Source organism: Apium graveolens, chromosome 2 (assembly GCF_009905375.1).
Source record: "Apium graveolens cultivar Ventura chromosome 2, ASM990537v1, whole genome shotgun sequence".
Taxonomy (NCBI): Eukaryota; Viridiplantae; Streptophyta; class Magnoliopsida; order Apiales; family Apiaceae; genus Apium; species Apium graveolens.
This window is the reverse complement of record NC_133648.1, coordinates 119,948,888-119,963,176: the sequence shown is the minus strand read 5'-3', so window position 1 is coordinate 119,963,176 and position 14,289 is coordinate 119,948,888. Positions and strand designations below refer to the sequence as shown.

Below are 14,289 nucleotides of genomic sequence, written 5' to 3'. Positions count from 1 at the left end.
ACCACCGTCTACACAGAACCCGAATTATAAAAAATCACCAACTACAAACAAAATCACTGCAAAATGAACATAAATCTATAACCTTCTACTTGAATCGTGAATTATAATAGTTTGGCCACTTCAATTCCGACATCGGCGACTGGGCACCGGGGTTGGACGGCGAGTGGGTGGTGCGAATGTATAGGCAGATATATGTAGAGGGTGATATAGATGGGTGATGGTCTTTGTGTGTGTATAGGTTGTATGTATATTAGAGAGAGGGAGATGGAGAAAAAAGAGGAGGAAATGATAGATTCGGTGATTGGGTGGCACATTGGTGCGGATAGGACAGGGAAAGGCAGGGGATTGGTGGGGTTGGTATTTTAGGTATTAAACTTGTAAATAATTAAAAAAATTCCATCAATTTCTAGTTTTCAATATAATGTTATTTCTAGTGGAGTAGCTCGCGTTCTCTCTCTCTCTCACTCTATATATATATATATGTGTGTGTGTATCAATAAAAGCCCCTCGAAAATCTCTCTCTCTATATATATATGTGTGTGTATATCAATAAAAGCCCCTCGAAAAATTGCTTTACCCAACTACTCATAAGTCATTTATTATAAGGTGGCCTTCCAGCCATTTATATCTTAATTTGGTAACATTAAATTTTCTTACATGAGGCAAAAATATTACAATACAACATTATGCCTCGTTCGTGACCGAAATGATAATGAACAAATCACACATAAATGTCAAGTACATAATAAAATTTAGACATATAATTGGCATGACCAAAAACTAAACAAAACACCAGACAAATAAAATAAAACAAAGTTAACAGTAAGTATTAATTTTGAGCTAGGGCCTTGGAGGTTAGTGATAAAGCACTCCTCCCATCTAAGATTTTAGGTTCAATCCCCGCGCCCCGCCAACCCAACTAACTATTCCAAAAAATTAGTCCATTTGATCCGTAAATTCTAATGTATAGCACTGAACAGTAAATCACACACAAAGCACGTACTATTCCCATGCAAGGCAAACACACATCGTAAGGGATAATACCATCAACATCATGCTAAAAAGTTATAAATTTAAAGACACAATACACGTTATGGTAAACCACAGATAATCATCAATCCACTGGAAATAAACACAGAAGCAAACCAAACTAAATCCTATTCCACAGAATCCCTACATGCTATTTGTTCATATTTGTGCAAAGGTGTCCCCATCTCTCATGCCAACATACTAATCATCTCATTAGCAGCACCTAGCAAGAGAACTGGGCTACTTATACGAAAACAAAGATGCATTAATATAGGACAAACAGAAGATCATACTTTGTTGCTGAACTTCTGAGACAACCATGGCTTCTAGACCTTGTCAAGCTTCTCAGCCTTGACAATGGGGTTGGCTTTGGTAATAGCATCCTTTGCAGCAGTCCGATAATCATATGAGCACTCATGCTTGTCAGAGTAGCGATGATCTGCACAGTACAAGTTTCCACACCTACAACTGAAACCTGTTAAACCCACACGTTTGCGACAAGTGCTGCATCTATTTGGGCCCACTTTAACTTTCACCTCTGAATTCTGCTTTGAGGATGATGAATCACACGGTACTAATTCCGGGTCAATCTTTGACTCCACTGCTCCAGCTTGCAAATTAATGGCATCAACAACTGCAGGGTCCTTGTCGGTACTTCCAGAGCCACCGTTCACAATATTTTCAATGGATGTTGCTGCAAGTTTGGCCTGTTCCTGTTTCAATATCATATCTTTGTGGCACTTGGAGCACATGTTCATAGTCGCTGCACTACCAAAGAACCCACAGTTGTTGACACAAAGAATGGGTCCATCTGGAGCTTGACAACCTGTCTCTTTGGGAGCCTCCATCTGTTCAACTACCCTGCATGTAATCATCTTAAAATCTATAGGAAATTATACACACAATCTCACAGCCACCTAGAGCCCTCGTATAGATGAAAATGTATTCAGAATACAATTAAAACAATATTTAGAAATCATTACATACACTAGTCCTGGACATTGAAACCATGTGCAGAGAACATACATAAAACATGTAGAGAATGCAAAAATTAGGTCAGTCTTCCCCAAGAACCGAGTGAACAAATCTACTTCTAGAGAGTTGCCACAAAATAACATTACATAAAGCATAGGTAGTGCATACTCTGACCATAACCTTCCCATTACACAAAACATGTAGTTAATATATGACAACAAATCAACATAGTGACTGCACAACAAATGAAACATGATCAACCAGCCACAGTGGTGCTCAGAATTAAAGTAAAAAAAAAAAGATAAAATAAATTGAAAAACTGTTACTTTAAATTTTTGTCTTAAGAAGGTACCAAGATAACCAAGAGTCTATACTTCCCTGGCAACTTTTGGCATGAAACCCCCTGTTGAACACCTTAGTGAGTTACACAGATGATCCATTCATTGCATAATACAGCTAGAAGAAAAGACAAATAATTTCTACAAGATGAAAATAAACATCGCAATTATTTAAAATGATACACAAAAAGTTGTAGATAAAAAGAAAATTAACTTTATATTTGTTTTCCTAAGAAGACGTAGTATATACAATCATCAATTTTAATGTAAAACAATAGTTTCGTAATCTCCACGAAATAGGCCACATCAGCAGCCGTAAATGAAAAATATTTAACAATCAGTTTAAAAAGGGGATTGCTTGGAATAACCCGACAAAATTTAATATTTCCAATATCATAAAAGTTGTACAAGGCGGCGAATAGCATACTCGAAACATATCATCATAACAAAACAAAAATCCGCTATCACCCCCATACACGTGTTAGTTCAAAAATCAAAGATGCAGAACAAATCCACAATCTGATTCGATATCCAACTAGCAAACAGAACAAAGCCACAAGAACCGCATATAGAACAACCTGAATCACCAATCTCTGTAAACACAAGTCATACCAATAGTAATTACAAACCCCAATCCCCACATACCAAACAAACTCTTCACAACTTCATCAATTCCTCCCCATCATTTCAAAATTTTCTTCACAAAAAATCAATTTTTCACAAAACCCATTCAATTTCCTACAAACCCAAAATTTTACACATAAACAACCTCATATAAAAACCCCAAATACAGCAAATAAGATACAAACAATAAAAATGGAATCTTTACACAATCAAACAATCATCTAACCACAATTACACATACAAAAAAGAGAAATTGTGATAAAACAACCTCAACCCACTTAAAGTTAACACCTTTAACACCGATCATAACACAGAAAATCAAATCAAAAGCAGAAACAAATAATTCAAATATATGCACAGAGAATTCAAATGAAACATTAAAAAAATACAAAACAAAATACAAAAAAGAGATAAAAATAGAATAAAAAGTGAAGGGATATGAGTACCGCAAGTAAAATGGTTGAGATAATCGGAAAAGATCGAGAAGCGGTGGTGGTAGTTCCGTGGCCCCGTTGAAGTAATAGGTGTCGACAGGGGTGTAGGCGTTTGTGTGTATAATATATTTGCACTTACTGTAGATTTATATTGAACTTATAAATTTTTTGCGTCTTTGTTAACAAAATGAAAGCTAGGAATTCATTAAAAAGTTGTGTATATGTATTTATTTATATTATTTAGATTAAATTTAATTCTTTTTAATTTAAAAAAAAGTTAAATTATAATTTAAGTGAATTGATTAACATGATGTATTTAAATATACAAAAAGTTTTTATTGAATATTTTAAAAAAATTCATTTATGTATTTAAAAACATTTGTTTATTACTTTAAAACTTTATTATTTTACATATTTATAACATCTGTATTAGTTATACCTTGTTTCTCTCTATGATTAATATGTGATGTATAAATATTATTGGCGTGCTGGTTGAAGTTTCAAATAAATTATGATAAATTATCTTGTTGAAACGTTATTATTATATTTAATTAAAATAATTGATATATACACAAACTAATTTAAGATATTAAATACACTAATAACTTTTGATCAAGTTTAATCTCATGTGTCATCAAAATTCAAAAAAATAGGTGAAAATATTTTTTTTTATTTTGCAAGTCGGTTTTGTTATTAAAACTAATGTTATTATTGATTTGTGCCCGAATAAATTTTATTATAAAATTTATGATTTATTATGTTCAAAGTCTCCTGTAAAAATAAATGTATATTAAAATTATTAATTATAAATGATATCTTTTCACTTATGTACCATAAATGAACTGAATATACATTAACTCAAAACTCATTAATTATTACACACATAAGGGTATTTTTGGAATAAAATCAATATACTTATAAAAAAGATAAACATGTATCAGAAAAAAATTAAAATAAATTATTATTATGATAAGAAATATAGTGAGTTTTGTTATAAAAAAACGATAGTGTTGGATATGTTGTATGCTTTTATATGAAATTTTAGGTTAGTTTTGTTGTAATGAATAATATTTTAATTTGTATGTTGTCATAAAATTTTATACACTCCCTTTAGATTTCAAACTCTTTTTGTTATTTTCTATAATTTTCAAGCTTATCCGATAAATATTAAAGGTCATAATGTTACAAAGGAATTATAGGAGCAGCGTATGATTTTACTGATATTTTAAAATTTATCAATTTTTGTGATTTTTAAGTTTATCCAAATACAAAAAGTGAAATTGTATATTCAATCAAAATATAAAGAAGTTATGAAATTATTAGGAGTAAAATATGATAGAAATGAAATACATCAAATTTTCTTAAGTGTAAACCATATTATTAATTTGAAACCTAGTTATTTTGATTTTTGTAAAAGGTATGACTAGATAATTGATAGGGAAGAAAATAAGACCCGGGTATGTAATCAATGTTGCATTAATTATATCAGAATTGGGCCAACAGCTAGGTCCATTTGAGAAGGCCCAAAACTCTGAATATTAATTAATTTTGTAATTAATTAATAAGGGATAAGTCAGCTGATAAGATGAGTCCTAGTGGAGAAATAAATCCTTGTAGATTGGCCTCCAAGAAACCTGGTGGGATAAGGAATCAGCTTCCTACTTTTTAGGACTCCAAAGTCCATTCTAATTCTGAGACTTGACCACCAAGTCTCCTGACCCAAGTCCAATTCAAGGACTCCCAACATCTATCTAAGGGGCCTCACCCCAAAAATTAGAACTACGTTTTTTGACTTGATCCTTGACATACAGCAAGGTACGTAGGCATCTTGTAAGGCAGATCGAGTCACGAAACACAAGAGCAGTCAAATCGAGTCTCGAAACTCACGTTCCCTAGTAATAAATACAACAATTATTATACCTTAGTTTTTGATCCATAGCATTTAGCACCGTCTGTGGGAAAGCACAACAACAATTATGACGAGAACACGGAGAGGAAGCAACGCCCTTGAAGGAGGAACACCAGCGGGAACAACTCAAACGATTTCATCAATCGTGGAGGTACCTCCTCATTCAACCTATGTCGCCACCCAAGGAGGAGCCCAGGTAGAGGCAACTGAACCTCAACCCCAAGGGACGATTCCCCCGGCTCCTTAAGGTACGAATCCTCAACTTCAACAACTACATACACCTGTGAATTCTCGACCCGTTGGGTATGAGTATTCAACTGTTGTGACCACTAACCCCCTTATGAGATGCCCCTTTACCCCGAGGTTGGAGGAAGTGGACATGCTAGACGGAGTGAATTACGAGGGCGAACATCCTCCTACATATAAGGTTTGGCTCATATACCAGAGGATCATGAATTTTCTGGTCCTTACACTGAGAGGGACTCCGAATCTTCAGATGATGAAGTGGCCCCAAGAAGGAGACGTGCTGGCAAAGAGCCGATGAATAATGGTAACCAACGTCCTAGAAGCACCCGAGGGGTAAATCCCCAAGAAGTGCCGGAGAGAATCAAGGCCCACGAGGCTGAGATTCAAAGGCTGAAACGCGACTTGGAGGCGCACCAGGCTCCCAGACTCCCATTACCACATAGGGGGAGAAATCTTCCTCCAATCATAGACCTGGATGGTCCGTCACAAAGAAGGGTTGTAGTCCCAAGATCCGATCCAAGCAATTTCCTTCCCCTTGGAGATCCTGATACTCCTACTCCACCATTCACTGAATATATAATGAATGCCCATATCTCAAGGAAGTTCAAGATGACCACTATCAAAGCTTATGATGGCACGGGAGATCCCGCTAATCATGTCAGGACGTTCTCTAATGCACTGTTGTTACAGCCCGTGAATGACGCTATTAAGTGTCGGGTCTTTCCTCAAACCCTGTCGAGTATGGCTCAAAGATGGTATAATCGTTTGCCCCCGAACTCTATTGGGTCCTTTAGAGAATTAAGTCAGGCTTTTATTAAGCAGTTCATCAGCGGGAGAGTGCATGAGAAAAGTTCAGCATCCCTCATGAGTATTGTGCAGGGAGCGAAGGAATCCTTGAGAGACTACCTGAATCGTTTCACAAAGGAAGCTTTAAAAGTCCCGGACCTTGATGACAAGGTAGTCATGATATCACTGCAACAGGGAACTAGGGATAAATTTTTTAAGATGTCCTTGGCCAAGCGCCCCCCTTGAAAGCATGTTGCAGCTCCAAGATAGGGTCGGGAAGTACATCAAAATGGAGGAGAGCATGAGAAAGGCAGTAGTAAGTAACGAGCCCACTGGAGGCAAGAAGCAAAAAACTGATCTAGAATATATTGCTAAGGACAAGTATCCCAGAACTGAGCAAAACCCTGATTCGACCCCAAAGAAGGGAGGACATGGGCAAAAGTTCACTGAATACGCTAAGCTGAATGCTCCTAGAAGCCAGATCTTGATGCAAATCGAGAAAGATCAAGAAATTCGTTGGCCTAAACCCTTGAAGGCTGATCCTTCCAAGCTAGATAAGAGCAAATATTGTAGATTTTACAAAGATGTTGGTCATGACACCGATGAGTGTATACAACTAAAAGATGAAATAGAATTCCTCATTCAAAAAGGAAGATTGAACAAGTACACAGGGGAAGGAAGAGACATGAAGTTAGAATTCCCGACCACAAACAATGAGGCAGAATATGAAGCTCTGATAGTTGGCCTTGGCTTAGCAGAGACACTTAGAGTCAAGAACTTAAAGGTTTGTGGAGACTCGAAGCTGGTCATATCCCAGGTAAAGGGAGAGTTTGAGGCAAGGGATGATACGATGGCTAAGTATGTCCGCCTAGTAAGGGCTGTGATGACCCAATTCGATGAATGCCATGTTGAGCACATTCCAAGGGAGGAAAATGCTAAGGCAGATGCATTATCAAAGTTTGCTTCATCTGAGATAGAGGAAAGTTCAGAAAGTGTATACTTCAAGCATTCTGAAGACACAGAGCATTGATGTTAAGCTTGTAGCTCCTATAGGTCTGGGGACGTCATGGATAGATCCCATTAAGGCCCATATTCAAACCGGTTGGTTGCCAAATGATGTTACTGAAGCCCGAAGATTGGTTGTTCGAGCACTGAGATACTCCTTGATAGATGGAATTTTGTATAAAAGATCTTATGTGGTTCCTTACTTAAGATGTCTCAGGCCCGATGAGGCACGCTTGGCTCTTGAGGAAGTACATGAAGGAATCTATGGGCAACACTTGGGGGCAGAGCACTAACTCATAAGATAACCCGTTTAGGCTTCTATTGGCCCGAGATGATGGCCGATGCTAAAGAGTATGTGAAAAAGTGTGACCGATGTCAGAAGCATGCACCTTTCGTTCGATAACCCCCCGAGATGCTGACCTCCATCAACTCTCCCATCCCCTTTGCTATGTGGGGAATGGATATACTTGGACCTTTCCCCATGGCCACGACACAAAGGAAGTTCCTAATTGTATCCATTGATTATTTTACTAAGTGGATTAAAGCCAAGCCTTTGGCCAAAATCACAACTAAGCTGGTTGCACAATTCCAGTGGGAAAATATCATGTGCCGGTATGGAATTCCCCCCATCCTAGTCACTGACAATGGAACACAGTTCAACAATGAGGAATTCAAGAAGTATTGTGAGGAGAATGAAATTGAATTATAATTCACCTCTGTGGCTCACCCTCAAGCCAATGGGCAAGCGAAAGTAGCGAATTGAATAATCCTGGATGGACTAAAGAAGAGGATCGAGAAGTCGAGGAATAACTGGGTGGATGAAATACTCCCAATACTATGGGTCTATAGGACTACCTGTAGAGTCACGACTGGAGCAACTCCCTTCATGTTAGCATATGGGGCAGAAGCGGTTGTTCCTGTAGAGATATCGCATTCCTCTCTCAGGATTCAAGCTTTCAATGCTGAGGAAAATGAGGCAGGGCAAAGGTTAGCCCTGGATCTTATTGATGAAGTACGAGATGAGGCACATGCGAAGATAGTGGAATATCAGAAAAAAGCTTCGTTGTACTACAACCTAAGGGTTAAGGAAAGGTTCTTCAAGCAGGGTGACTTAGTCTTGAGGAAGGTGGAAGCTTCTAGTGTAGGGCAGAAAGGGAAACTTGTCCCAAATTGGGAAGGGCCATACAAGGTCAAAAGTGTTCAAGGTAGAGGAACCTACAAGCTTGAGACTGTGGATGGTTTTGAAGTCCTGAGAACTTGGCGTGCACAAAACCTGAAGATTTACTATGTGTAAAGTGGTTGAGCACGATTCTCACTTGTCAAGATGACAAGTAGGTTGAAAAGCACCTTGAAACCTTGCTTGCTTAGGATTTACATGTTTTAGTTTTATTTTGAAGTTTATTACGACTTATGTAAGGGATGAGTCCCAACAATTTGTGAAATTTAGAAAGTTTTTGAAATGTGTTTGAATTCCAGTGGCAAGACGAGTAAACTAAGTGCATTGAATGAAAGCATAAAGTTCGATAAATAAAACTGGTTCAAATAAATAATACAAAGTCTGATAAGCAAAGACTCAAAGACAATATAAAATAAATAAGCCACGCAGGGCTAGAAAAGCTCTAAGGAGCAGAGGTGCCCTCAGCATCCATATCATTGTCTTCGTCGCTCTCGCTGGAAGTCTCAGTAGTCCCGGAGGAGGAAGAGCTATCATCTGCAGCAGGCCTAGAAGTTGACTCGGGAGGAGGGAGAAGCGGGTCCTGTGGGATACGATCCGAGACAACCACTCAGGTGCAGAACCTCTGTAGTAAAGCCTCGTCGTCAGGACAGACATAGTCCGCTGGGTTAATATCAGGGTAAGCCTCGTTCACGGTCCCAAGGGTCGTGTCCTAGCCAGTCTTTAAACACCCAGGGAACACCGAATCGTCCCTCACCCTCATGGACTGGGTAAACTCCTCCGAATCCAAGTAGTTGTCAATCGCCTTGTCCTTCTCGGCCCTTAGCACAACCAGCTCACCGTTGGACTCTCCGAGTTCCTCCTCCTTATGCTTCAACTTTCTCTCCAGAGCGGCGTACTTCTTCTGCTGCTTCCTGAGGGCATTATCAGCTTTGTATGAAGCCCTCTTCCAAGATTCAGTTTGCCTCACAGCGCCTTGAAAGTAGGCGTTAGACTAAAATGAAACGATAAACAGAAATATAAGGTAAGTAAATGCTACAAGTAAAAAGAGAGTAAAATAGTAAGAAATAAGTCATACCGAGGCCAAGGACTGAGCTCCCATGAGCTTTATCCTCTCCAAGTCAGGAGTAGTTACCACATCAGTGAAGTCCTTAGGGGTTACGCCGTGGTAAAACCAATCCCAGGCATGTTTGTGGATCCAACCACGGTATCCCCACGGTGAAATCCCCATAGAGGCTGGAAAGCTCCAGTAGCAGCAGAGGCAGGAGCAGCAACAGAAATAGGGGCACTGTGGGCTTCACCTCCCTTATTAGGAACCTCCATCATGGGCTCCTTATGCTTCCTTGAGAAGCTAGGCTCTGTAGCCTTTCCCCGAGTATCCAGTCCCGCAAGGCGAGCTTTCTTCATCCTCACAGTCTCCTCAACAAGAGGCACGTTGTCTTCATTAATTTCCTTAGCAGCTGCAAAAGAAAGAGAAAAACAAGAATAAGTGGTGTCAATAATGTATTGAAGAAAATGAAAACTAGAAGGGAAGAAAAATGCCCTATTGAGAAACTGAGGAGAGTCTCACGTGGATAAGGGAAAACTCCTCTAAAAGAGTCCAGTTGACAATGGCACCATCATCCCGAGTAAGCTCATCATAAATGATAGTTTCCTCGGGGGTTAGGTGAATGGATTTGAGACTATCATCGCTAACATTCCCGAAGGAAGATCTGAAGAGAGTGCCCCACAGCCCCAATCTCCATTCTCCCACTTCAACCCGACAAAATTACTCCTCCAGTGTTGGTTATTGTCGGGAATGGAGGCACTGTTAAAAATATGCTTACACTTGGTGTTAGGGCAAAAACACGCGCTAATATTCACGCAAGTATACGCGTTCGCAAGTAATATAGAATATTTTCTAGTTCGTTCCCTCAGAGACTCAGACTAAATTATTGTCTAATTAAACTCACTCACCAATGTATGATTACTTCTCAATGTTAAGACACTAACACATAGAATTGTTGATTAAATATTAACTATAATTAACTACTTAATTAATCACTTAACTAACACTTCAATTTATCAATAATAAAACACTCATGAGATCACAACTTCATTATTACTTCCTTCTATAGCCATTATTATTACCTTTAGCATGTGACATTGATGATATTAATCGAATAACACGAAACTGATAAAAGCCAACTTTCATTGTACTAATACCATTCTACCAAGCATCCACAATTAAGATAGAAGTTGAATAGTCTTCAATTATGTTGAGTTCCTATATGTCTACAGAAATTGACAACACAACGATTTAAGCACAAGTTATTCCTTTTGATTACACAGGGCAAATAAAACTGTTAGAGTTACCCACTAATCATGTACAACGTACATGAACCTATGCTAGCATGGCAAGTTCTAAATCTCAAGATCCACCGTCGCTTCACAAGAGATTAACACCCTATCTTATATATTCGCGACGCACATAAGACGAATACGCACAACCAATACTAGATATCATGCAATCATCACACACTAAAGTATTAAACGATTAACTAAAGAATTCCATAATAAATCCGTTGCAACCCCATGATCACGATTAGCCCATAATAGCACTTATCGTCATCATGGGTTCATATGAAATCATTATAAACAAACACAAGAAAATAATAACTAAACTAATTATATTAAAACAGAGTACGTCACAAAAGTAAATAAGTTCAAAGCAAGAAAATTAGCATCCAACGTTACAACGAAACAAGAATCACAAGAAAATATGCTTCCTCTTCGTTGCGGTGTGCTAAATCGGTCTTCTTCCTTATCTCCTTCACTCCTTGCGTAAAAACACAATCTTCTTTAATCCACACTTGTGAAAACGTCTCAAATCTACTTATATAATAGTCCCATAAAACTCAGATTACATAGAAGTGGAAACCAAACAGAAGTAGAAGTCCTAAAATAATTTGTCTTTTTTCCCGACCCTGCGCGGCCGCTCAGCATAGCTGAGCGGGCGCTCAGCTTGCTGCGCGGCCGCTCAGCAATGCTGAGCGGGCGCTCAGACCTCTACTGGAAAAAAAAATGATTTTGCTCCGTTTCTTCGCCGTAATCTGCCCGTTTCTTTCCTCTCGCAATGGTGAACACATACCAAGGCTTATTCTTGATGATTCCTCCCCCGAAATGCAACTAAAACCCTGAAATGCATAAACACTAGAAAAACGCATCAAATACACAAAATACTTGATTTCAAGACACCAATTTAAGCCATTTTAAGACGTTCTAAGTGGTATAAAATGCCACTTATCACACCCCCAAACTTAAATCGATGCTTGTCCTCAAGCGTCACAGACTCAAAAACAAATAAAAACATGCATGAATGCAATCTATATGAAAATGCAGTGATCCCCCTTACTACAATTAACCAACCAAATTGTCACATCTCAACGAATGCAGTTAGACAACTAAAGATCAATAAACTCATGCAAACGGACATACAGCCAGAAACGTGGTGTGTGCAAATGCTTAACAGATATGCTTCGGAACTAGACCAATTACTATGACTAGACTATCCTCAAGGCAATCCTACGATTATACAAAAAATAAAAAATTCTAGGCACAAAGTGATATACAACACTACAAGAACTCTGGAGCTTATTACGGAATCGTGCTTTTTTATTTACAACTCAAATGCTTATTTGACCGTGCAATGAGTGAGGTCCACAAAAGACTTATACAATGGTATCCATGTAACGAGCGTTAGGTTAGCGGATCCCAGACTCTAAAAGCCTTAGGTCACTAGGCACAAAGTCCCTTAAGAACTTAATAACTCGAATACCAAAGAGCCCACTCTTGATCAATTATGCATAATTTTTTTTTCTTTTTTTTTCTTTCTGAGCAAGTGCGTTTCGCTCCATCTTGCTCAACCCTAGACTACTCGCACCATATGCGAGCCGGCTACTAGCCATTTGACGCCTAGCCACAACTAGCAACAACTTCCATATTTTATTTCTCCAAAATCTTTCTTTTTCATGCCTTTATCACTAAGAACCTATAATCGAATTCTAAGCATAATAAATAGATTGACCTTGAAAACAACCAAATCATAACAACAATCTAGCCCTTACGCATTCTCTAAGACTTAGTGGACTACAATTGTTTCTAGCATACATATCAACCTACACAACTTAATATCACTTTAATGCTATCACTACACTCGCATCAATATCACAATTCAGTCGATAAATCATTGCAAAAGGGATCATGGTAAATGCATGAGCTACATGACATTCATAATAAAAAAAAACTATATGGCATAAATTATACAACTATATGAACTAAACTATCATGAATATGCAACTAAATGACACACACACAATATTCCTTAACTACCACCCCCAAACTAAAAATCTTCACTGTCCTCAGTAAAAGTAGTAGAAAGGAACACAGGGTATACCTACTCGGAGTCATCATCATCATCACCCTCAGTGGGTGGAGTATCAGGCGGCGGGTATGCAGAGTCCTCACCAAAAACTGGCCACTGGATATCAGCTCCAAGGCCTCGAAAAGCAGTCCCTAACGCAAGGGTGAGCTCTTGAGCAAACCTGCTCTGCGTCTCATACATGGCATCCATCCGCCGTGAAAGCCTCCTATACTGGGCATCAACCATCCCAGCACCCTCCTGAGCTCTCGAAGAACCAGCCTCATCACGCCCTGGCCTAGCCATAGTAGTACCTCGTGCTGGACGCCCTCCTGGAAGACGATAACCCAGCCCATGCTCCTCAGGCTCACCACCGGTCCACTCCTGCATCCCATTCAGAGTGCCAGAATCAATCGGAGCTGCTGGCAACTGCAACTGCTCATGAGCCGGCCAGTTCACTCCCACTGCTCGACATAGCTTCGTAACCGTAGATGCATAAGGGATGTTCATATGCTTCGCTCCCCTCAAAAACTTCAGAATTCCTTGGTAGATAAACTCACCAAGGTCCACATAGTATTCCTCATTCAGAATTCCCCACAACAAATGTGCTCTCTCAACTGTGACCTCGTGTGCATGCGAAGAAGGCAAAATATTAGCACAAATAAATGCATTCCATGCACGGGCATACCTGTTCATGGCGATCGCCGGAAAGTGACGATACTCATAAGTGCCGGTCCTGCAGGTCCAAACTGTGCCCGGTCGATAGAGAGTCGCACAAATCAAATCCAAGTCAAAATTCTCAACAGTCTTTTCATTCCAGTTCTCCTCCTCGGGCTTCCTCTCTCGCTGTCCAATCACACGGCGAATCGCCGCAGGATGATAATCAACCGTCAGCCCACGGACCACAGAAAACCCATTCTTTTCGGCCTTCGCGTTCGCATAGAACTCGCGAACAACGCTCATCGGTACTGCTTCGGGTGACTCACAAAAAGCTATCCACCCCTTCTCTGCAATCATGGGCAGCAACTCACCATCCCTCCCCGATGGTAAAAACCCCCTCTCCTTCAGAATCGGCTTCCCCAACAGCCTAGTGTACTCCTCCTCCGCAGCTCTGTCAGTTAACCGAGGCCTTGCAGCAGTACCCCTCGATGAATCAGCAGTAGGAACTGTGCTGCTGCTGTCAATAGTGCGTGCTCTCTTGGGTGCCATTTATTCGTGAATAAAAGTGTGTAAGAACTGATTTTTGATGTTTGTGAGAGGGTTTAAGTGTAGGAAGTTTTGTGGGAGATATGTAGGATATGTGTATGTATATATAGGGTGTGGATTAGATTAGGGTTTGGGAATTAAGGAGTAAAATGATGGGGTAGCGG

The 14,289-nt window shown here is 39.4% G+C and overlaps 1 protein-coding gene across 3 annotated transcripts; it reads right to left on the bottom strand.

The window, feature by feature from the left end:
- Nucleotides 1–1,031: 1,031 nt before the first annotated feature.
- LOC141707790 (zinc finger A20 and AN1 domain-containing stress-associated protein 8-like) lies at nt 1,032–3,570 on the bottom strand. Of its 3 annotated transcripts, XM_074511154.1 has the most exons (3): nt 3,413–3,517; nt 2,357–2,407; nt 1,032–1,890 (listed from the first exon to the last, which is right to left on the bottom strand). In XM_074511154.1, exon 3 carries the CDS (start codon nt 1,875–1,877, stop codon nt 1,356–1,358), a length of 522 nt encoding a protein of 173 aa, XP_074367255.1. In that variant the 5' UTR covers nt 1,878–1,890; nt 2,357–2,407; nt 3,413–3,517; the 3' UTR covers nt 1,032–1,355. The 3 variants fall into 3 exon arrangements, with proteins under 3 accessions (XP_074367255.1, XP_074367254.1, XP_074367253.1); XM_074511153.1 differs by lacking the exon at nt 2,357–2,407 and having other exon boundaries at nt 3,413–3,570; XM_074511152.1 differs by lacking the exon at nt 2,357–2,407 and having other exon boundaries at nt 1,032–1,904; nt 3,413–3,557.
- Between the last annotated feature and the right edge of the window lie 10,719 nt (nt 3,571–14,289).